We start from the raw sequence: 22,099 nt of genomic DNA, 5'->3' as shown, positions 1-22,099 counted from the left end.
TTGTGTGAGATTTCCTGTAGCTGCTTGCTAACACTGACTTTCAGAGAGAACGACAGATATGCTAAAGTCTCCCCTCCATTGGTCCTTGCAACTCAAAAGTGCTCTTGATCTGCTATTGTGTATCTTAAATTGAAGGTTGGGTTATGAGTGCACAGGATCCACCCATATAGATGTGTAATTGTTGCATTTGCCTTTTGGCAAATTCAGACTTAAGCTTGATGTGGTTAGTACTTTGATATGGATACAAAAACCAAAAGAGGAGCTTTAACATGAGACACCCGCCCCAGATGCCTCAGTTTGACCTTTGTTTTGCCACTCACTGATTCTTAGGGCTGAGATTAGGAATACAGTCTCCAGCTATGGGAACAGCAACTGATGTCTGATTGAAGTTGGTCTGCTTTTTGTCTTGGATCTGCTTACTGTTGGCCAGAATGTGGAGAAGGAATCTTTTCATTCCCATACAGCATTAAACCTTTTGGTTGCCTTTAGGTATAGGAAGGATAGGGATGGGAGGATTTGTCTATTCAGCTGGCAGGGAATGGGAACTTCTGGAAATTAGATACTGGTCTGGAAGACTATTTTTGGATATGGCAGTTCCTGCTTTCCTTGAGAGCTACTTGTTAGTCTTGTAGTTTATAAATGGTGATAGGTGCTGTGTCTCATGTTTCTTTTTTTTCCTTTAGATGCATCAGTGAGACAACATTTCCGAAGTGTGCACAATTGTGTTTATTTTGCTGTTCAAGTCTTGGATTATCAGTATGAGTGAGTTGAATATTTTTTTCCTCTGCTTGTGTCTGCAGATGTGGATGAGGTTAAGCAAGTGTGCTTGGATTTTAGAGCTTTACCACTTCCAGGTACAGGGTTGTTATTTTTTCCTCAGAACACACAACTTGATCTGTGTTTGGATGTCTGTGAGTTTTCCTTGAACTGATCTGTCTACTGAACTTCAGTATAATTATGCAAGAATGGGAAAGTCATGAAATGGGAGTAATAGAAAATTGGCCCTCTAGATGCCAGTAGGATTTCATGCTGGGTGCCTGGGTCTTAGAGCTCTTTACTCGGTAACCCCATGAACAATGAGCATAAGCATTTCTTTAGGTCTGATCACATTTTGTTTATGTCTGTCTGGGTTTTATCCATGTTGTCTTCGCAGAATTATTTCCCAGTTAGAAAAGGGGATGCTGAAGCTTTTGGCTGAAAATGAACGGATTGCATCTTTTTCTCCCACCTTGCACAAGAGGCTCAGGCAGGCTTATGAAAGCAGCACAGCCAAGGTAAAAATTGGCAGATGATCAACTGATGTTGCTTCAGACCTTTGTGCTGTTGCTCTTTTATTTGCCATGGCTTTGATGTTAAATCTCATTGCTTCTACTTCAAGTACCTTGTCATGTTATCTTTGTCAAGTGTCTAAAAGCTACATTTTTTTTATTATCAGTGGGTGAGTGAATTACTAGGTCCAGTGATTGTTAGCTGTGAGTCACTGCTGGCTAGCCTTGCATTGTGCTTCAGGCCCTGACCTCAGCCAGCGACTTTGACAGGGTCAAGTTTTACTTTTGGGATTCTCATCTAATAAACATGGAGCCCAGAAGAATGATTGGTTATGTGCAATGTAGTTTGGAAGAAGGGGATTTGCTTCATAGCTACAGACTCCTTTTAGGCCAATGAAGCTTCAGAGGAGACGGTGCAGCTTGTGAAAACTGGTTTCCTCATCTCATCATCTGTGTTAGGGAACTAAAGTGGATGGTAGGAATGCCTTCCCTAAAGTATTTTGTATCTTGTATCATTCATCTTTTAGAAGTGGAAATGTCTCTTGGCAAAGAAAGTACAGGGTGCTTTCTGAGACTAGGGCATGTCAGTAGCTGAGCTTTTTAGTTAAAGCTGTAGGTAAAGGTCTCTAAGGTTATGTCAAGACATAGGCTTTTCAAATAGGAGAAAGAAGAATAATACAGAAATTGCCAGCCACTGTCCCGTGTTCTCTGGAGCCCTATAGTGAAGCTACCCTTGGACTTTGCAGAGCATTCTTTCCACACCATATCAGTACTGATTGCAGTCTGTTCTGCAGAGATTTCTTAGAGAGATGACATGCTTCCACTCATAATGTTGAGTGATTCTGCCTCTGTAGTGTCATGCAGGTTATAAACTTATTGGTGTTCACTAGCAGTTAGCGATTGGGAAATGGCTGGTGTCTGAATGACTCAACTAGTGATACTTGGTTTCCTCATCATGTTTTTTCCCTGCTTTTTCTAGGTCTCAGATTGTTGGATAAATTAGGGACTTACTATTAGTCTGATGGTTGCCTTTGCATTTTTAACAGGTGTCTCTCCTGCTGCCATGCTCTGTGCAGTCTGTTTCTTTCCAGCCAGAAACTGACAATCGCTCTAACTTTCCCAGTGACAGAGCATTTCACATTTTCAAGAAACAAAGGTAAGTTTCTTCTACTGTTACTCTGTGGCTCACAGGGTGTAATCTTTCCATGACTGTGAACAAAGGATATTAATATGTCTCATGTATGCTACATGCTGTAGAAAAATCTTGAGATTTTCACTCTAATTAAAAAAAAAAAAAAAAAAGTCTTTGTCCATATTGACTGCAGGAGCTAAATGCTTAATGTCTTTAGTGAAGAACAGAATAACTTCAGGAGTTATTGAGACTTCTGGTAAATGCCAGTACAGTGTGTCATCCTACTGGATTGCTTCTGCATATAAATCTGGTATGCTTTTATTCTTCCTGCCACCTCCCTCCATGCTTGCAGCAACAGGGTGAGGGGAGAATGGCAAGTTGTCTTGGTCCTTTTTTCTCTCCTCATAGGTATTATTTCATGTGGCTTATTCTTTCCTGCCTCTCAGTCTTCAGTATGTCTGGTAATGGGTGTTTTGGTCATTCCGTCAGAGCTTGGGCATAACAAGCTTAAGCACTTGCTGTCACAGACATGGAAAATGGAAACTCCCTGAAGTACCGCTAACATTAATGAGTTTTGCAAAGGTATCTGAATGCTTAGAGGCTTGAGTTACTTAATCTGAGGTAGATTCTTGCTGGGGAACTTAGGAACGATTGAATATTCAGTTGTTGTTACTTCAAATTTTGAAGAGTTGGAATTCATACCCTTAAATGTCTTGATTCACAGGGATATATTTTATGAACTGCTGCGTGAATGGGAGGATAACCATGAAAAAACTGGCTGGGACTTTGAAAGAGTTCTGGGCAACAAGATCAGGTAGGAGCCTTACACAACTTCGGCTAGCTCTTTAATGTAGTTGAATTGCTGGTGCTGTATACTGGGCTCAGCATCCTAAGTTCCATCTTCTCTCTGATGGTCTTCTGGACTAATCTGAAGGGAGCTTTGCTTCTTTGAAGATACTGTCAATGTAAACTTGCTTCTGTATTTGAAAGTATCAACTGTTATCTCAAAGAAGCAAGGCATAAGTGACAAAGGCCTAATTTGATCGGTCTTGGTGTAGCTGTTCCTCTGTTCATAATCACAGAAAGAACCACTCTCACAACCAGTATGCTGTGGTCTGAACATCGTCATTATATAGTGTGCATTTCATGTTTCCAATGCCCCACTCCTCTTAAGTGTGGAGAAGCGTGTTCTATGTTCAGAAGCTCTTAGCTCTTCTAGTTATTTCAGGGGGGTTCTAATGTATACTGTATTCTGTGTTCTGTACTAGGAAGACAACACAACTGTGTCTTTTTCTGTGAAAAGCAAACTTGTTTATTCATTTATTGCTTTATCAAAATGGAGTATATATGAAGAAATTATTATGGTTTTGAAAGAAGTTGCCTTGTGGGTTCCTATGTTAGTCTTAACCACCAGCCTACTCAGTTTACATGTATGAAGGTGACTCTTCATCACAGGAGCAAAACAAGGCTGAGATTTAAACTGAGAAATTTTCCTTCTCTTTGGGCTTCAGAAGTACTGCTATTCCTGTTTTTCTTACTTGCATATGTGTGAACTCCCAGCTCACTGCTCTGCACAGGGGAGTGTGGGAGCTGGATGAGTTAATTTTCTTCCTAGATAACAGTGTTATTGCAGGAAAGGAAGAGAGTCTTTTTATTGCTACAGCTGTGTTCGCTCTGCAGGTGCTCAAGGAGAATTTTTGTTTCCATGGTCAGAATACGGGGCTCCGTGCTTGGGAAAACTGGTTAAAAAGATGTTGCTGTTTACAGTGGCATTTTGAGATCGATTTCTTAAAAGCAGTTATTTTATGCTTTTGGTATAGTTTGAGGTTAGAACACTTCTTTTGTACCACAGAGACAGAGTCAGCATTTTGTGATGTTTTCCTTCACAGGGCCATGATGGCTCACCTATCTGCAACCTGCAACCACAGCCATTTTGCCAGGCTTTTTCAGAAACAGCTTATCCAGGTAAACAGCTTTCTTTTTATAAATGAAGATATACATCAGTGCTGATTTGATGCTTCTACAGCCTGAGATAACAAACTGTGTCTTGCAAGTTTCTTTGAGATTTTCCCATTGAAACTTTTTTGGGAGAGCCAAGTTTTCAGGATGGAAATTTCTTTTTCCAAAAATACAAATCAGTGACAAATTACTGATGGACTCTGAAATCAGGGATAAGATACACTGAGCACATGATGAGCTGCAAGGGTTCATTCTCCATGGTTATTTACTTTGACCTTCTAATTTTAGAACAGTTAGCATTTTTGGAAATTTTTAGGATGCATTTTGACATGTATCAAATGCAGAGGTTCCCAGTTATGTTCATTAGCAACAAAATGTACTACCCGCAGAGGGTCTCTGGTTCTTGTGTGCAACACTGCAACAGCTTCTTTTTGATGTGGTATTGCTGTTGTAGTTCACAGCAGTTTTTTGACCAGTTTCAAGCATCATCTGACTTGACTGTAACTGGAGGAATGAAGAAAGAAAAGATGCTTCTGAGTGGAGTATAGATATACACTGTATTCTCTATAAATGGCTGTCTTTATTGGTGACTTCCTTTTGGATAGCAAGACAAACCCAAAGCCCTGCCTTGAGTTTTGCCCACACACACTGCCAGGAAGTTGCAAGCTGCTGGAATGTTGAAAATTCCTCTAGTGTCTGCTCCGAGTTTGCATCAATGTCCCACCTGATGTGTGTGATCAGGGAGATTGTGGGGAAGAGGTGAGGTGGACTTTGTTGCATCAACAGGATCTAATAAGTCCTAGGTACTCTATTTCTCCTTTATATCTGTGCTTTCTTAATGAAGACTGCAGGGTTTCACAAGGGTAACCAAAGATTTAAACTGATAACTGGGAGTCTTCGGTGAACCCAATGTGTCTGACTAGAAAGTGATTTGCAGCATCTTATGTGTATTATGATACGCATGCAGAAAAGAACCTAGACTGAGGATTTATGTTGAGGCCTGATAATGTAGAGGTTGGGAAGTGTAACGGGATGTTCTTTTTGGAGGGGAGGATGCTTGGTTTGGAGTAACTGGGCCTAGTAATTGTTCATTTGATATGCCTAGTTAAATGTTGGGGTTTAGTGTGTGATCCTTCTCATTAAAACTATCCTGTCTTAGGTGTAGAAGTACACAGTCATCTCTTTCCTTTACTCAGCATTGGTTAGGTTATATCTGGAGTACTGTGTCCAGTTTTAGGCTCACCAGTACAAGAAAGATACAGACGTAGTAGAGCGAGTCCAGTGCAGGGCCACATAAATGATTAAGAGACTGGAGCATTTTTTGTATGAAGAGGAGCTGAGAGAGCTGGAGGCTCTCCAGGCTGGAGAAGAGAAGGGTCCAGGTTATCTTAGTACTGTGTATCTACAGTACAAATACCTGGTGGGAGGGAATGTCGCTGAGAAAGACAGTTTCTTCTCAGTAGTGTTCACTGACAGACGTGAGGCAATGGACACAAACTGAGAAAAAGGAAGGTGGTACTTTACTGTGAGGGTAGTCAAACACTGAAACAGGTTGCCCAGCGGGGTTGTGAAGTCCCAATCTGTGGAGACATTGAAAACCCAGTTAGACGTGGTCCTGCACAACCTGCTGTAGCTGACCCTGATGGAGCAAGAGGGAAGGGACCTCTTGGATCATCTAATCCAACCAACCTAAACAGTTCTGCAATTCTGTGATTGTTTGAGTCTTGAGTAGTAGCTGTGTGTTGGAGGGAGGGGGACATTAATTTTTTAATTTTACTGAACTCTGTGAAAACTCCACAAAAACCTGGTCTGAGAACACAGTATCACAGTGCAGTATCATGGTGCTTGGAGACTGGGCTAAAGATCCTGCTGAGTGGTTCATGAAGACCATATGAGTGATAGGTGCTGTCTCCACACATCTAGATGTAGCCTGTTAGATGTATGGCATTGGAAATCCATCTCTCAAGATCTCTAGGCTGCTTATGGCCAAGGTGGGTAGCATGTTTTGGTGTGAGGAAAAGAGATCTTCTGTATGTGGCCCACATGAAAATTATTCCTAAAACAAGTCTTGTGAGGAAGGGAGAATATGTGGGATAAGAGAAGTGACATGATGCCTTACTACAAATTTTCCACCTCACTGCTCTTTCTGTCTCCTGAAGATGTGTAAAGGTCCTATTGGTGGTGGCGCAAGCTGGGGAGACACCCCTGACCAGGATGTCCTTAATATGCTGGGTTCTGATAATCTGAGCCGTCTGAAGAGGCTGCAGGAAAGATTTGTTGTTCCTCAGAGCATCAGAGGACCTTGTCCACCCCCTTCGTTCCCGGGGTGCCAGCAGTTCTTCAGGGACTTCATCCTCAGTGCGGGAAGGTTAGCTGCCCATGGTTGCTGTTTCCTCAGTGAGATGTGTGGGCGAGTGGGGAACACCAGCATGTTGCTCTTGCAGCGAGGAGTTGTGGAGCAAATCAGAAATGTTCTTAAGCTGCGTAACGCCACACTTGGTGTTCTTGGCCAGCACGTGTGGTGAACATGTGAATAAACAGGTTCTGTCTGGAGCATAGAATGTGTTTGTGTGCTCCATCAGGCTTGACTATTTGGTAATAATTTTCCTTCTATAAAACTGTAATATCTTATCACAGGCCATTGGGATTTCCCTGTGCCAAGGTGTGCAGTGCTGCCTAGCAAGGGCACTGGACCGGCCAAGTGTTTCATGTGCAGTAGTGCATGAAGCTGAGGAGTTACAGGATGAAGCCAGGTTCATGGTTTTGTTTACTGAGTTGTTCAAAATCTATAGCATGGAGGAGTTGTGATCTTAAGTTCAGTTATTTTACAGCTTCTTGCTTCGACAGATCCATATTGTTATCCTTATGCTGGGACTTGCTAAACAGCATCTGTTAGAAAAAGTGCAGAATAAGAGCAGAAAAGAAGGGTGTCAGTCAGTACTAGTCCTGTCCCTTGCTTTCTTGACTGTCAGTGTGTTACATTGGCTGTCTGCTGATGCTTCATACAACCCATGAGACAAGCTTCAAATTTTGCAGTGTGTTAGTTGAGGTTTTACCGCTGTTTTCAGCCCAGTCTGACTCATCATAATCTTTTGCTGAAGTTACCAGTTCAATCAGCACCTGATGGATAGTCTGTGCCTGAAGATACTCGAACTGAATGGCCTTACTCTGGTGGAGCACGAGCACAGTGATGGGGAAGCAGATATGGATGAACAGGTAAGCTTGTTTTTTGCAAGCCCACCCGGCAGGAATTTCCCTGAGCTGTTTCAGTACCCAAAGAATTACTGACGTGATTGAGTTGCCCGAAGCTTCTACCACTGTATTTGCAGTACAAGAATGTCTTTTGGTTTTGTCATAATTCTGCAACTTGGTTATGGGTGTTGAAGTCCCTTGCCTTGCACTTGCATGCTTCTGTGTGTTTCACAGAACTGTGTCATAAGAGATGATGCACAAAAGTTTGAGAAGTGAGAGCCTCTTTTTAGGTTCTTTGTACCTTGTGTTAGATTGGTGAAATAACTGAGTCCAGTTGTTGCACTCAGTTGCAGTAGCTCCTTGTTACTTTTCCATGTAGAAAGATTTTAGTTAGAATGAATTTGTAGTCTTGCTTTTTCATACCTGTTGGGATATTTTTTTCAGTCGTCTATACCTATTAGAGGTGTCACAGCTTATAGTCTGTTAGCAAAGCAGCAGCCAAAGGTTTATGAAGACCTGCAGAGCAGTAATGGTATAAAGGAGGCAACAGCGCTCTGTCCTCTCATTGACTCCAAAGTTGTTAATAAGAAGGTGTGATAGAGCAGATGCTTGTTTTAGAAAGCTCTTGAATTAGTTTCTTCTTGTATAAGTGAAGCAGTGGAGACAGAAGCAATTTGAAATGCTTGGTAAGTATCTATTTTAGAATCTTACCCTTATTAAAAGCAGTGTTGAAGCTATATGGTCCTTTTATGTGAAGGGAGTGGAAATTTAGTGTAGGTAATTGCTCTGCCAGTTTAGGGTAGCATTACCCCAGCTTGCTTTTCTGCATTTCAGGATGAAAAGAAGCGCTTCACTGTGGTCCTGCTAAGCCTACGACTCCTCGCCAAGTTCCTGGGGTTTCTTGTTTTCCTGCCATATCGCACTGTGGAGCAACCAACTAGAGACTTGCAAGACTCTGCAGTAGCGTTAAGAAACCAAGTAAGAACCCAGACTTTTCTAAGAAGTATAACATGGCCTTTTGCTTGACAAGCAGGTTTTCTAATCCAAGACGGGGATTATTAATAGTTATGCCCTTTCAAAGCAAGCCAGTGGTTCCTGGGATGATGATATACTGTTCTGTGCCCCTGCTGCATATTCTGGGGTTGGGGACAAAGGAAAGAAGAGTTTGTGTAAGCTAGAAAAGAGGGAGCAGTGCATTTGTGGTGAGGTACTCAGTCTTCTGTTACTTGTGCTAATCTGGGGCTGTCATACCAGAACTTTGCCCTAGCTAAGAAGCCTTGTCTGTATAGTGTAAAATCCAGCCACCAGGAATGTTTTTGTTAGACTTGCACCCATCTCCTGGCAGTGTGTCAGACTGAATGCAAGAAGGCAGGGGTTACACCTTGACTCCCCTTGTGTGTAGTAAGGCTTATAGCCTTACCTCTGGAAGTCCTGGTGGGGGACCCCTGGTTGCCATCACAGGATGGTTTTCAGCTCTGGTCGTGTGCAAAGAAATGTTTCCATTAGCCAGAAAGTCACCTCTTATTTGTACGGAAGATTAAATCCTGGACAGAAAGTCAAGACAAATAAGCAAAATAGATAAAGTTTTTCTTTAAGTATCAAGAGGTAATTTCAAGCTGCTGCTGTAACTTCTGTTGTCCATTAAGACCCTGCCTGTACTGGATGTATTGAAGCTTCTGAGACAGTCTATTCGGGATCAACGTTCTATCCTCACTATTCCTTGGATTGTGGAGTACCTTTCCCTGGTGGATCATATTGCTCCCTTCCTTGATTACTACAGGAAAGTATTTTGTCTCTTGCTGCAGGTATACAGGTAAGAGCCTGGGAAAGGATGTTTGTTAAGAACTTTACTGTGAAGGTTTGCTTGCTTAGGTGAGGTGCCTGGTGTTTGAGAATGCATGCTGGCCCTAGTTTGAAATTTTTATAAAAGTATTCTTTTATGTGCAAATCATGAGTACTTCTTATCTTACACAAAGCTGAAGAGGGAGCACATCCTAAACTCAGAGATTAACATTTGATTTCAATATGTGGTTTTTCCTTAAGTAAACAAAATTCTTTAAATCCCTACTCACCCCTTCTGCATCTGCAGGTGTGAATTTTAAACTTTGAATTTGAACCTTAAACCTACAGTGTCTCCCATGCCTATATAATGCTCTAGTTTTCTTTCCTATATACATGAGGAAATTTGAAGCACATTCTGTAGTTACTTAACACTGGCTTTTCCAGTATAAACTTAAAACAGTGTGTTATTCAGATGCATTCGTGCAAAAAAGTAGAGCTTGCTTTCCACTCTTTAGTCAAACAAGTAAGGAATATGTATGTGGTGACAAATAGTATAATTAGAAAGCAAGTGGTTTGGGATTTTTTTTCCTTAATGAGAATTGAGCTACCGAAATCTAACACTCTTTCTTGCTTCTTTTGCTGCATGGCAGGTTAAAGGTCCTTTCTGAAGATAAGGAGATGAGTTTCCTGAATAAGCTGCTGATCCTTGCAGTTCTGGGTTGGCTTTTTCAGGTAGAGTCTCCTGTGTGCATGCAGCTTTTCCCTGAAGAAAAAGCAGGCCACAGAACTCAATAGCAAATAGTATTGAAATGACTTAAAGTACTGCAAAGTTTCTTGTTTTGTTGGGGTTTTTTACACTAGTGTAGAATCCTCCGTATTGTAATGGAGAATTATTTTCCTGTAGTGGAATTGTGTGAAGCAACTTTTTTTTCCACTAAGAATTTTAATTGCTGCTGAAACACATTCTGTACTTACAAATCTGCATCCTTGTAAGCAAATTGACAGCTGATTCCTGTGAAAACTGGAAGCTCTTGTCACAAAGATGGAGTGCTAGCTGGTAGCCTTGAAATTACTGGGAAATTTTTTTGTCTGATAAAGGGATGGTGTGTGATAAACTTTTAAAATCCTTTCATGCCTCCAGTTGGAAGCAAGGTAAATGGTAAGCAGGAATCTGTTGGAGAAGTGAAAGATGCTGTATGGGGAGGGTAAGGAAGGGGGTTTATGTTATTGTGATCTAACTAAATCTTTAATTTTATGGAAAGGTTCTCCTTAGGGCAGAGAGGATCCTTAGTGCTTTTTTTTTTTTTTGTGGGTGGCAGGTTGGTGAGATTTTACTGCCCTCTTTATCAGAAATGGTGTAAGTTACTGACTGCTGTTTGGGTTGTAACTGCTGGGGTTTCTGTTTCAGGTTCCATCAGTCCCTGAAGAGTTGTTTTTTACCGCTGATATCAGGCAGGAGGGATTGATGATGGGTACTGTGACTTCTGCTCAGGCTTTGGTGAGTTAGTGCAGTAGCATGTCCTCTGAATCTGTGGATGAGGGTGGACCTACCACAGCCTCAGGAGTTTAAGATTTTATCAGGAGCTTGGCTTCAGTGCAACCGCATTAAGCACATGTAGGCCAATGGAAGTGATGCCCCAGTTTGTCCCAGCGCCTCAATCACATTGTATCCCGGATTGTAAACTGTGTGTTACAACTCTGGGGCGTTTGTCAGGCAGGAGCCATCTCACCTGCTGCAATGGCTAGCAGAATAGGTGCCAAGTTATGCTGGAGGATCAGATGTTCTCTTCCTACTCACTGGTTATTGTGGTACAAGGTGAGCTGATAGGACTGTAGCTCTTCGCAAAAATAAGTAACAGTGATGGTGGACTCAACAGAAAGAGTAACATGGGATGTGAGAGCAAGGTTGCTGTCCAAAGACACCTGTTTTCCAGTTGCATGATGAAGGATAACTGAACTATATGAGCAAGCAGAAAAGGTGTGAGTTTATGGCACATGTGGTGTTTCAGGTAACTCTGAGCCATGCAAGAGAATACATGGTATTCCCTGAAAAATGAGTGGTCTGTTTGCTATGATCGATGTGTATCTTGTTCTAATTAGAAAGTTCTGGTTTGCACTCTCTCTTCAGTGGCAGAGATAAGATTCAGAGATCAATTGTTTGGGTGGGTTTTTTTCCAGATAAGTGCAGTACACACTGCCTGCTTGGATGGGATCTGAAGTTGCTTTTCCTCCTGTGCCTCTGGCTGCCTGGTGACATTACTCCACAGTGCACCTGGGTGAAGACACCTGTGGAGGTGTAATGCATAGCAGATGTGCCTCGTTTATTCTCCTCCATGGATAGCTGGTCTCTTTTATGAGTAGCAGCTGTGCTAACAGTCCTGGTTCCCTTCTGGAACTGTCAGCTTTCGGCTGGGCTTCAGCAGGGAGCAGAAGTAAAGGTTGAGCTCTCCTAACTAAATGTAGAGCAGTTCATTGTGTGTTACAGGTCTGGACTGAATGCTTGGGCTGTAAAGTTCATAATTTTACAGTGGATTTGGAATCCAATTATTTCTATTGTTTTCATGGAAAGGTAGTTCTGAAACCTGGGATTTCTGACTTACCAAAGACTTTTTGTTCCTGCTATGTCCTTTCAGCATTTCCTTCCTTTTCTCACCAGGACTGTGTACCCTTGGTGGATCAGCAGTTACTTTATACCTGCTGTCCCTATCTTGGTGAGTATTTTATTTATATTTTCTATAGAAACAAAATATATTAGTATTTATTTTTTAGATTTTTAATTTGTATTTATATTTGTCCTTTGGTGCTGTGAGTCCTTGGATCATCTTTCTTACCCATGCTTACAACTTCAGGTCTCAGTTGTGTATGAGTCAGCCTTGATAAAAAGCTGTGTTGCAGAAGCTCATGCAGCTGTGAGTAGTATGTGGTGTAGCTGGGGGAGGGAGGCTACACAGTCAGGATAGTTGATCTGCAGACCTTGAATATAGAGGGACGGGGGAACAAACTTCACAAACTGGAAGGAAGCATTATAAGGAGTAAGCGTACAGCTTTTCCATCCTAGGTATAGGGAGAGGTGTTTGTACTGTGAGGAATGTCTTATCCTTGAGCATATTTCAGCTGCCAGGCAGAGGGGAGGAATTCTTTTGTGCCCTGTGCTTTATCAGGTGGTTGTTGGGATATTTTTTTTCCTGGGATCTGAGTGCCATTGGTGAAATTTCTCTTCACAGACAATAGAGTCCCAGATAGTGGGGTGCTGCTCTGCTTCTTTGGAATTATCTGCTAGGAAAACTGTATGCTAAACCTGTATCACGAAAGCTTCTAGGGCTTAAACATGTCTTCAATCTTTTTCCCCTGGTATTGTCTCATGACCTTGTTGGAGTTTTGTGTAAGTCTGCTTGCCTTACTGACCTGGTAGACTTTACAGTTCCTGCTTGCCATGCTAAAAAGGGATGCATAGAAATCACTTCTCCCTGATGCTTCTGAACAAGTCTTATGTGCCAGGGAAATTTTTGGAAGCCACCTCTTTTATTTTCAGAGCTTTGTTGGCCTTGCTCTGCTCTGCCATTTAAATGGGTGGGATGCCCCTCTGCTTTTCTGAAACTTCAGCTTTCACAGAAGCTGAGACAATCTGCTCTGTAAATGGGACTGGCAATGTGAAAGTCTCTTGAGATTTGATTTGTTCCCTTGCTTATGGGGATGATAACTGGTTTTGCATGTTTTTCTGTACAGGTGAGCTGCGGAAACTACTTGCCTCTTTTGTGGCTGGTAATGGAGCAAAAAATGGTGGATTTATGAGGAAAATCACTCCCACAGCTGCAGAGTCCTTGGCATCTAAGACTTCTGTCACACAGCGGAAACTGCAGGTAATGAAATTAGGGAGTCACAAGGGGAAGCAGGGCAGAAGTTGTGTGAGGGTAGGGGTATACAGTGGTATTCTAATATCAGGGAAAGAAAAGAATGGGCCTAGTCAGCAGGGAACGTTGTGTTTAACAGTTGGGTGTCCTTACACCTCATATGTGACTGGGATACTATGTGGGTGTTGAAATCCAGATAACTTAAGTAAACATTCTTGTAATTGAAAGGAGTAGCCTATTTCTCTGTCTGCCTCCTCTTTAACATAAAATGCTGGTATGTTTCTCCTACTCTGTTTTGGTTAGATTGTAGCCAGGCTTTCCACCAAGTAGGACCCTACAGGATTACCAGCCCATATTTAAAAGAGAGGATGCTTTTTTTCCAAAACAAACCCTGTGTGGTGACTCACTACTAGTAGGTGCTGTCAGAACTCTCCCATTCTTCCCTCTACTGGGCATTTGCTTTTGTAGCTTCATAAACCCTGATAACGAGCTTTGGGTTAAACAGTTAGAAGGAAATAGGGACCAAATGTCTTAAAGGGGTGCTGAATGCTACAGTAGCAGAAAGTTCTAGTGTAGGCAAATAGCCTGGCTTTTAGCACAATTCCAGATGATAGTTCTGTCCGTTCCTGTGTTAAGGAGAGGAGGTTCTGGGTGGAGCGCTCTAATCAGTTGTAGCACTTTTCTCTTGAACAGGTAGAGTTGGAACAGGCCTTCTTCCACAACCAGCCTCCCTCCCTACGGAGAACAGTTGAATTTGTGGCAGAGAGGGTGGGATCCAACTGTGTTAAGCACATCAAGTAAGTGCTGGTGATCTGTTCTGTGACTTAAGAAGTAACTTTACACTAAGGAGGCAAAGAATTGATCCTTTAAAATTGTGTGTATGGGGGAAAAAGCTGCCCTTGGAGCGTGCTGTATAGCAGAACACCAAGGCTGTGTCAGGGGGTCCAGCAACATCTGATTGCCATCATGGAGGGGAATTTGTGAAGGGGTGCAGGGAAGAGAGTTGTATGACTGTGGGACACTTGGAATGTTAACATAGTGCAGCATTTTGAGACTTTATATCCCTTTCAGAATGTGCTTGCTAATGATGGGAAAATCTCAGATCAGAAGGACTCTTTGGAGGTCATCTGATCCAAACTCCTGCTCAAAGCAGGGCCAACTTTCAAGTTAGATCAGGTTGCTTGGCACCTTTTCCAGCTGAACTGTGAAAGTCTCTAAGGATGGGGATTCAGCAGCCTCTTAGTACCATGTTCCAGTGCTTAATTTTCCCAGACTTTGTGAAAAATGTTTCCTTGTAGCCTATCGGAATTTCCCTTCTTCCAGCTTTTGCATGTTGCCTGTCAACCTTTAGCTGCATGCTTTCTGGAAGAGTCTTGTTCTGTCTTCTCTATAACCCTTCCTTCTTCCATCACCTTCTCTTCTTCTCCAGGCTAAATGAAACCAGCTCCCCCAGTCTCCTTGTAGGTTGTGTGCTCCAGCATCCCAGCTATCTTAATGATTTTTTTTTTTTTTCCTCCTGCAGTCACATTGTCAATGCCTGCCTTATACTGGCATCCCAAATCTGGACACAGTACTCCAGATGCAACCTCACAGTGGCGAGGGAAGCAGTGACTTCCCTTGACTTGCTGGCTGCACTGTTGCTAATGTCAGCCCAGTCTAAGGTTGGCTGCCTTTGGCTGCTGCTGACTCATTTAGCTTGTCTGCTGGGAACCCCAAAGCCCTTTCTGCAGAGATGCCTCCTGGTAGACCCCAGCCTGTACAGGTGCATAGTCCGCACCCCATTGTCAGCCTGTTTCTCCACCGTGTAGCAGTCCTGGATGCAGCCCTGCCCTCCAGCATGTCACCCATGAGACTGCTGAGAGCTTGCACTGTCCCATTGTCCAACTTGTTGAAGACATTAGATGATACCAACCAGGAATGCCGGTTGTAGTGTGCTGCTGTTGACATCTTTGAACTTTGAGAGTATAAGGGTATTGCTGCCAGGAAAGGTACCTGTAACCATACACGTTTCTGTTAAAACCTACAAGCTTTTGACTCTTGAGTCTTAGTACTATTTTGATATCTTCATTGCTGCTTGCTTCCTTCTAAAAAGAACAAGGAGGTGGTACAGTATTAAACGCAGTGTGGTTAATTCTTTTTCAGCAGAGTGGTTTATTGCATTTGAGATAGGTATTTTCCTAAACTGGGGAGAACAGCTGGTTACAGTTAATGTGCACTGTTTCTTGTATTGATTTCAGTCTGTCTGATTGTTCTTGATTTTTTTTTTTACAGGGCAACATTGGTAGCAGAGTTGGTTCAAAGGGCTGAAGTCATGTTGCAGGATAAAGTGAAGGAGGAGGATGCTAATCATGACAAGCTGCTTGAAGAGGTGTGCACTCATCTGTATGAGGAAGGGGCCCAGGCACTCATCAAAGGCAGAGAGTAAGGAGGAAAAGTTATTTAAACTTGTGCCTTCCCTTCTCTTCTTATTGTGGAGTCTATAAGCCTTATTCGGCTTGGCCTGTCACGCTCAGATTCTGGTAATTATAAACCCTGACCTCTGCTCTTCTTAGGGTGACTGTGTGCTGCGCCTCCAGCCAGTTAATGCCGTATTTGTAGGAAGGAATAAAGGTGCTGTGTGTCCCTCTGCATCCAGCTCCAAGCAGACATCCGCTGCAGTATTGTATTTCCACTCTTTGGAAAACTGAGTATTGCAGCTTGGGGGCTTGTAATTATTCTTTCTTTGTCTGATTCTTTTGGTCTGATTTACTTCACTACAGTCTTCCAACTGGTTTTGACAGTAAGAGAGCGTGTGAAAGTTGCTACGGTAATGAACCTCTGAGTGTTGTCCAAGAACTTTGACTAATCCTGTGGCACGTCTTCTTTCTTTTCTTGCAGATTTTGCAAAAAGAAGGGTCCTGAGGCGGTAAGGGTGTTATTGCCAGAAGAGACGTCTGGAGCAGTATGTATTTTCACTAAAACTTGCTAAAGGCCTTGACTTTGTCTGGTCCATTACCATTTTTCCATTGCTGCTTCATTTATCCCTTAATAGCTCAGGACAGTGGAATCTATTGATGCCCTCATGTGAGGACTAACAGCTAAGGAGAGTCCCCTCTGCCAGGCTGCCCTGGATATTCTGGCTCCAGTGAGACTCTAGCCACTAGCTAATTGCTGAGACTAGAGTGGTACATAAATTGCATTCATCTTGCAAGGATAATGCTCTCCCCGAGAGTTGATGGGGTTTGTATAGGATTGATGAGGTTTGGGAAATGAAAATGGGTCAGTCCTGTGTCTCAGAGTAGCAGTTCCCACAGAGGTCTTGGTGCTCTGTTTAAATGCTGCATGCCAAAATTAAGCTTTTTTGCCTCTAGACTTCCTTCTGACTTCTCACTGACTACAGTGCTGTGGCTGGTAGTAAATCTCCTGTCACTTGTTATTGTCCCCGTAAAGGTTTTAAGTAGTGCAGAAGACATTGCAGTGGAACTGGCTACTGAGAAAGCCTGTGGCTGGCTTTCTGCCAACATTGCAGGTGAGTCCCTTACCCTGAACTGGTGCTTCTAATCTGTGTATTGGTTTGTTTTTTTGTTGTTTTTTTTTTTTCCGAGATCAAGGGCTAGAATTTATTCCAGCGTTATAAAGTACTTGGTCCTACTCATTTTTCTTTTAGTGGGAAGCATGCAGTTGCTCTGTCTTTCCTTGTTTAGGAATAAGGAATGATTTCTAGCTCCAAGAACCTTCTTCAGGGATTTTTCAGGCTTGGCCCATGTAAGTGATTTTTAGTTATGGAGGCTCATAGGATGGTGAGAACGAATGCTGTGGAAAGCTTCTTCTGAAAATGTCATATGTGCTGAAGTTGTCTTAGCACTTCAAAAGTATGATACAGACAGCTGCTCTCTCGAGCCACCTCATGGTCCACATGTATAGAGTGCTTCTGAAATCTTCTGTAAAACAAACACCTCTTGGACTGGGTGTGTTTTCAGCAGGCTGAAGGCAACTGTAGTCCTTTTACTCTGTAAAAGTGCTCTGGCAACTCTTCAGAATCTCTGAAAAGCCGTCGTTTCAGGAGGCTGTGCCAAGAATCTGGAGAGGAATATCCAGCACCATTTGCAGCAGCAGGAGTTTAGCATTTTGGATGCAGGTCAAAACTTATTTTGGTAGGAAACATATGGCTTTCATGGGCACAATGGTTGAACCGGTGTGATCACGCTGATTCAGCTTTCTACTTTGGCAGTGCTTCCTGGCTTAGCTACTGTGTTGATTAAACCTGCTGAAATATTTTGATGGAGAATGCGATGAGTTGCCAGTGGTGGTGGGTGGCTGCCTTTTAGAGCTGTGGGTTGACAGACTCTCTCCACCTGTGCCTTTGCCCATTAAATATAATGGGAGCTCAGAGTGAGAGGTATGAAAGTGTAAATTGTCCTTTTCTCATTTGCCATGGCCCTCGGAATGAGAGGCTAATAAGGGTAGCGTTTGGAAACAGTTGTCTGCCTCGCTGGAGAACAAAGCTGAAGTAGACAGGCTTTGTTCCCTGTCCTTTGTAGCACTCATCAAACGAGAAGTGAAGGCAACCTTCAGCAGAATGCTGAAAGTCCCAGGACTTCCCTTGCCTGGCGAGGATGCTCTGGAGTCGAGAAGGGACTGCCCTCCAGGCTGTCAGCACTGTGCTCCGTTTCCCTCCCAAATCATCAACGAGATTAAGGTACACAGTGTTCATTTGCTTGCCTTAACTCCCTTTCTCTTTTTCATGTTGGTGGTTTTTGTTCAGTTTGTTTGTTTTTGTGGGGTTTTTTAGGTTTTGTGGCTGGTTTGTGTGGCTTTTTTTGTTGGTGTTTGTTGTTTTGGGGTTTTTTTGTTTGTTTGTTTGTTTTTTAAAGGGGTGTTCTGGCTCTAAGGAACTGGCTGTGAGGAGTGTTTAGGAAGCATGAGGTAAAGGTCTCATGTTTTTTTCATCCCCTTGCTTGCTGTCTGTAGATCAGAGTTCCCTGGTCAGGAGTACTACCTCAAATACAGAATTCCTGGTGGCATGGCAGTGGCTTTTTTGATATGAATAGCATAAACAGTAGTGTGGTGAGTGTTGTGTACAACTGTATGCTGAAGAGTCAGCGTAGCAAAATAGCTACTCTTTTGTAGACCTACTTTTTTCATGGAGAGTCTCCTGGTCCCTGTTTACAGTATTTCTGTTGGTCCTTCCAGTTCTGTAGAACTTGGTAAACTGTCCCATCTTATACACCAGGAATTCTACACTGAATTATGTGCCAGATGAATGTGTACGAATCTGTTGAAAGATTTTTGCCAGTCTGCATCTGCACCTTCATTCAGCTGTAATTAGGGAGAATCAGAATATTTTAAAAAGAAGGGGATGGTATGGATTTAATTGCAGCCTTAGATACATGCAATTTTCTATTTAAGCTGATTTAAATTACATTTTGGTCTTTTTTCCCAGGCCTTTAAAAGGTCACTGTTCCTGTAAAAACCATGCAATTATATAACCTGTGTGAGTAACCCATGAGCAAAAGAATTCTAAAAACCTCACTTTTTTACCATTATGTATTCTGCCTTTTTTTTGTTGCTGCTTGTCTGTTTGAGCAATAATACTGGATCTCACTGTCATCGCAGACAGACCCAGCATTTGTGTAAGAAGGAGTAGGCATCCTTTAATGCTTTCTTTCTTGAGCTAAAATAAAAAGAGGAGGGTAAGGTGTGTGAGGAAACAAGGGGCTTTTTCTGTGAACTCTTGCTTTTTGAAGATATTTTTGTATGGTATCTTGAGATACAGCTTTTAAATTATTTTTTTTTCTTTTGATTTCTATTCTGTGTTTCTGATACTAAATGGTAAATTGCTGGTAATGGAAAGTGCTACCACGTGTAAAATTGGCTAAAGCAGTTTTCGTATTGTAACCTATTAGTGCTCTTCATACTCAGCTTTGTGTTGACACTGAAACTACCTCGATAGTATAAGAGGACTCTGGATTTCTGTAGTGCTTCTGGCCTGAAATTGCTTGCTGCAGTATCAGATTTATCTGGAGCTTTCAGAGCTATTTACTTTTAAGAAGGATGAACTGGTTGCTCTCATTGACTTTGACTTCATTAGTGAGAACTATCAAGAAAATCAGATCTATGTAAGGTTGTAAAATATTCAGCTTTAATCTGGTTTACGAAATGAGGAGGATACTAGCTTAATTTTTTTTTTTTTTTGAGGACCTGAGGACTATCTATGAACTGCTCTGTCACAGCTCCAAAGATCTGTTTGTGGAAGTGCGGGATGTTAATGGATGAATTACTGCTGTCTTTTTCATCAAGGATGTGCTCTGTGTTGCTGTGGGCCCACGGGATGAGGATGAAGTGATTGACTGCGTCTGGCTGGAGTGCTTGCTAGGAAGATTGAGTCAGACACTTCAATGCAGAAAGGTAGAAGTAGTAAAAAAGCAATGAAAACACCTTTGGACCACTTTGAGCTGTCTTCATACCTGTAAATTTGTTAGCTTGCCTTGCCTCACAGTTGTGTTCAGCTCAATGTTTTTTTATCTGAGCTCAGATGTGACAATGTTGTACTGCAGTGTTTTGTGCTGTGTAGATATGCATGTGACTTAAAATTAGCCTTTGTGGATCCTCTTTTTTCATATATGGTCTTTTCTTGTCTTTCAGTCCTTAGTGGTCTCCTGATTACAGCTCTGTGCTGCTTTTTGTAAATTGTCTGCCCTTCTCTGATGTTTTCATCCCTTGTGAAGCCCCTGTCCAGTCTGCAGTATAGGGACAATGATACAACTTTTTTTTGTATTTTCCAGTTCATGTGTCCGACATCAGAACAGCAGCTGGCAAAGTGCACAGTTGAGTTGGCTTCTTTGCTGGGTAAGTCAGTCACGATAAGCTATTTAAGACGGAAATCTGTTATTACAGTTCTCTTAAATTCTTGGGGTCAGAGGCTTCAGTATTTAGAGCACACGGATGTTTGATTCTCTGTGGTGTCATTGAGTCTGCAGATTTTTTTCTGTCAGTTTGGGTGGTTGCTTTTAGTTGTTTCCACCTTCTGCAAAGCAGCATTGTACTGTGATTGTAACTGTCCTTCAGATCTGGTGTTCTCATTCACATTTCTGTTTTATTTATTGATACCTTCATTTTAAAATGTGATATGTTTTCCAGTATTTCTGCCTTTGAAAAGTTGCGGCTAAGTTGTTGGGGTTTTTTTCCTGCTCCCTTAAATTAGATTTTTATGTCTCCTTTTGGAGAGAATGAAAGTAACTTGTGTTCTGTGTATTGTGGCCTCAGTGAGCATTTTCAGTTGGGTTTTTTTTCCTCTTGATCTAATGTGTTAAAGACAATGTTTTTCTCATCAGGAGCTAGTGATATGGATGCAGGTATTTTCTCCCTGGACAACCTTATAATGTCCTGGTTTTAGAACCTTCTTAAGAAGTTTTATACATGGTTTGTTCTTTCAGAAAGCAGTTCACATCTGAGTACTGTGAAATTTCATTCTGGGGGGCAGCAGTGTAAATCTGCCCTATTCCATTAGACTGTACTGAGGAGGATCTGGTATCTTTCCTCTGTGTGTGTTTAGCTGCAGTTAACAACTTCAGCTTTACTTTCACTTGTATAAAGTTAGGCAACTCTGCCTGTAGTCAAAACTGTAAACAAATATTTAATCTGTTTATAGATTTAAATGTTGTTTTACTGTATTACTCTCCTTTGGAGTAATACCTGGGTCCTCCTATATTAAACATTAGTCTGACTTTTATTTAGTCATCTTTCAAGCCTTGGGGCTATATGCCACCCAAATGGTATTCTTTATCTGAGTAGTATAAATCTCTTCCTATGTAATGTTTATATAGTTTCAGAGCTCATAGTTCTGCATGTTTCTAAACTCCAGTCCTCTTAAGTTCACTGGTTTACACTCACTGAGTGGTTTTACTTCAGTGATTGTTTAGATACCAGCTATGCAAAATGTGCTGTTGGACCAAGATGGTGACTATAAAAGGCAAATGCAGCTATAGAAGTTGACTGTTCTTCCTTTTCTTACAGTTTCAGATCGTGTCCCTCTGAGTCTCAGGATCAAGTCCCCAGAGAAGAGCTCTGAGAGGCTGCGTGTAAAGAATAGTCCCACCTACAGCCTTCTAAAACTGCTGCTTTCTCTCTGGAAGGAGGACTTTGGGACACCTGTTCCTGTGCAGCTGATGTTCAGCAAGAAGAACATCGGTTATCTTGCAGAAGTTCAGCAGCGAGAGGTAAAGCTTATTCTAAGGTCTGTGGAGCTGCCAGTTACCTGCTCTGGGCTGACACATCCATGTAAGAGTTGTGCCTGCCCGCAGTGTTAACTGATTGCTCAGGTGAAGGAGGCCGGCAGGGCTTGCTCTGCTCTTGGCTGGCGTTGTTTCTGCAGGGGTAGAGAAAGAGGACTGCATACTACCAGTCAGTGTCCAGTACCTTTTGGGGGGCTGTCAGGAAGGCATAGTTTTATGTAGGGACACATGGCAAAATGGCCCATTTGGCCTGGGAGATTGAGGACTGAACACATGTGAGTCTGGTTGTGTGTCTCATCAGCTTTTGTTTTTGCTGCGTATCAGTGTTATAAGATCTCCAGCTATGATGCTGAAAATCACCCTGTTTAGTTGCAGGCTAAAACCAGCTCATTTCAGAAGGTAAGAAAAGAATTTTTCAAGCTGTTCTTGAACACAAAGGAATGAAATACTTAGTGTGTTTGGAAACTGAGAATTTGAAATTTTGAGACTTTATGGTAGGATACAGTGTATGACTAGAGGAATTTTGTTCACTCATTTTGGATGTTGCTTTTTGGTGTCCTTCATTGCCACACCCAGATAAATAACATGCTTTCATCTCCTGCTCCTTTTTTCCACATTCTAATCCAAGAAGAAAAACCAAGAATTGTATAGGGATAAAAGAACGAACACAAAATCCATTTGGTTTTGAGTTGTTGATGCTCT

At 42.1% G+C, this 22,099-nt stretch overlaps 1 protein-coding gene across 2 annotated transcripts in view; it reads left to right on the top strand.

Moving 5' to 3' along the window:
- Positions 1-22,099, top strand: part of CDAN1 (codanin 1) — a 34,415-nt gene that overhangs the window by 8,880 nt on the left and 3,436 nt on the right. Inside the window, exons 6-26 of one of the 2 annotated variants that reach the window (XM_074909599.1) lie at positions 684-762; positions 1,154-1,274; positions 2,315-2,424; positions 3,125-3,214; positions 4,290-4,365; positions 6,519-6,727; positions 7,461-7,575; positions 8,386-8,529; positions 9,198-9,364; positions 9,984-10,065; positions 10,742-10,831; positions 11,990-12,044; positions 13,060-13,193; positions 13,878-13,981; positions 15,456-15,605; positions 16,062-16,125; positions 16,614-16,692; positions 17,705-17,862; positions 19,464-19,571; positions 19,949-20,012; positions 21,180-21,382. In XM_074909599.1, the coding sequence (XP_074765700.1) occupies positions 684-762; positions 1,154-1,274; positions 2,315-2,424; positions 3,125-3,214; positions 4,290-4,365; positions 6,519-6,727; positions 7,461-7,575; positions 8,386-8,529; positions 9,198-9,364; positions 9,984-10,065; positions 10,742-10,831; positions 11,990-12,044; positions 13,060-13,193; positions 13,878-13,981; positions 15,456-15,605; positions 16,062-16,125; positions 16,614-16,692; positions 17,705-17,862; positions 19,464-19,571; positions 19,949-20,012; positions 21,180-21,382 (2,402 nt within the window). Of the gene's footprint in view, positions 1-683; positions 763-1,153; positions 1,275-2,314; positions 2,425-3,124; positions 3,215-4,289; positions 4,366-6,518; positions 6,728-7,460; positions 7,576-8,385; positions 8,530-9,197; positions 9,365-9,983; positions 10,066-10,741; positions 10,832-11,989; positions 12,045-13,059; positions 13,194-13,877; positions 13,982-15,455; positions 15,606-16,061; positions 16,126-16,613; positions 16,693-17,704; positions 17,863-19,361; positions 19,572-19,948; positions 20,013-21,179; positions 21,383-22,099 lie in introns of those variants that run through there. The other variant, XM_074909600.1, reaches the window with a different exon arrangement.

This window comes from Athene noctua, chromosome 6 (genome assembly GCF_965140245.1).
Source record: "Athene noctua chromosome 6, bAthNoc1.hap1.1, whole genome shotgun sequence".
Lineage (NCBI taxonomy): Eukaryota > Metazoa > Chordata > Aves > Strigiformes > Strigidae > Athene > Athene noctua.
This window is presented reverse-complemented; position numbering and strand designations above follow the sequence as displayed.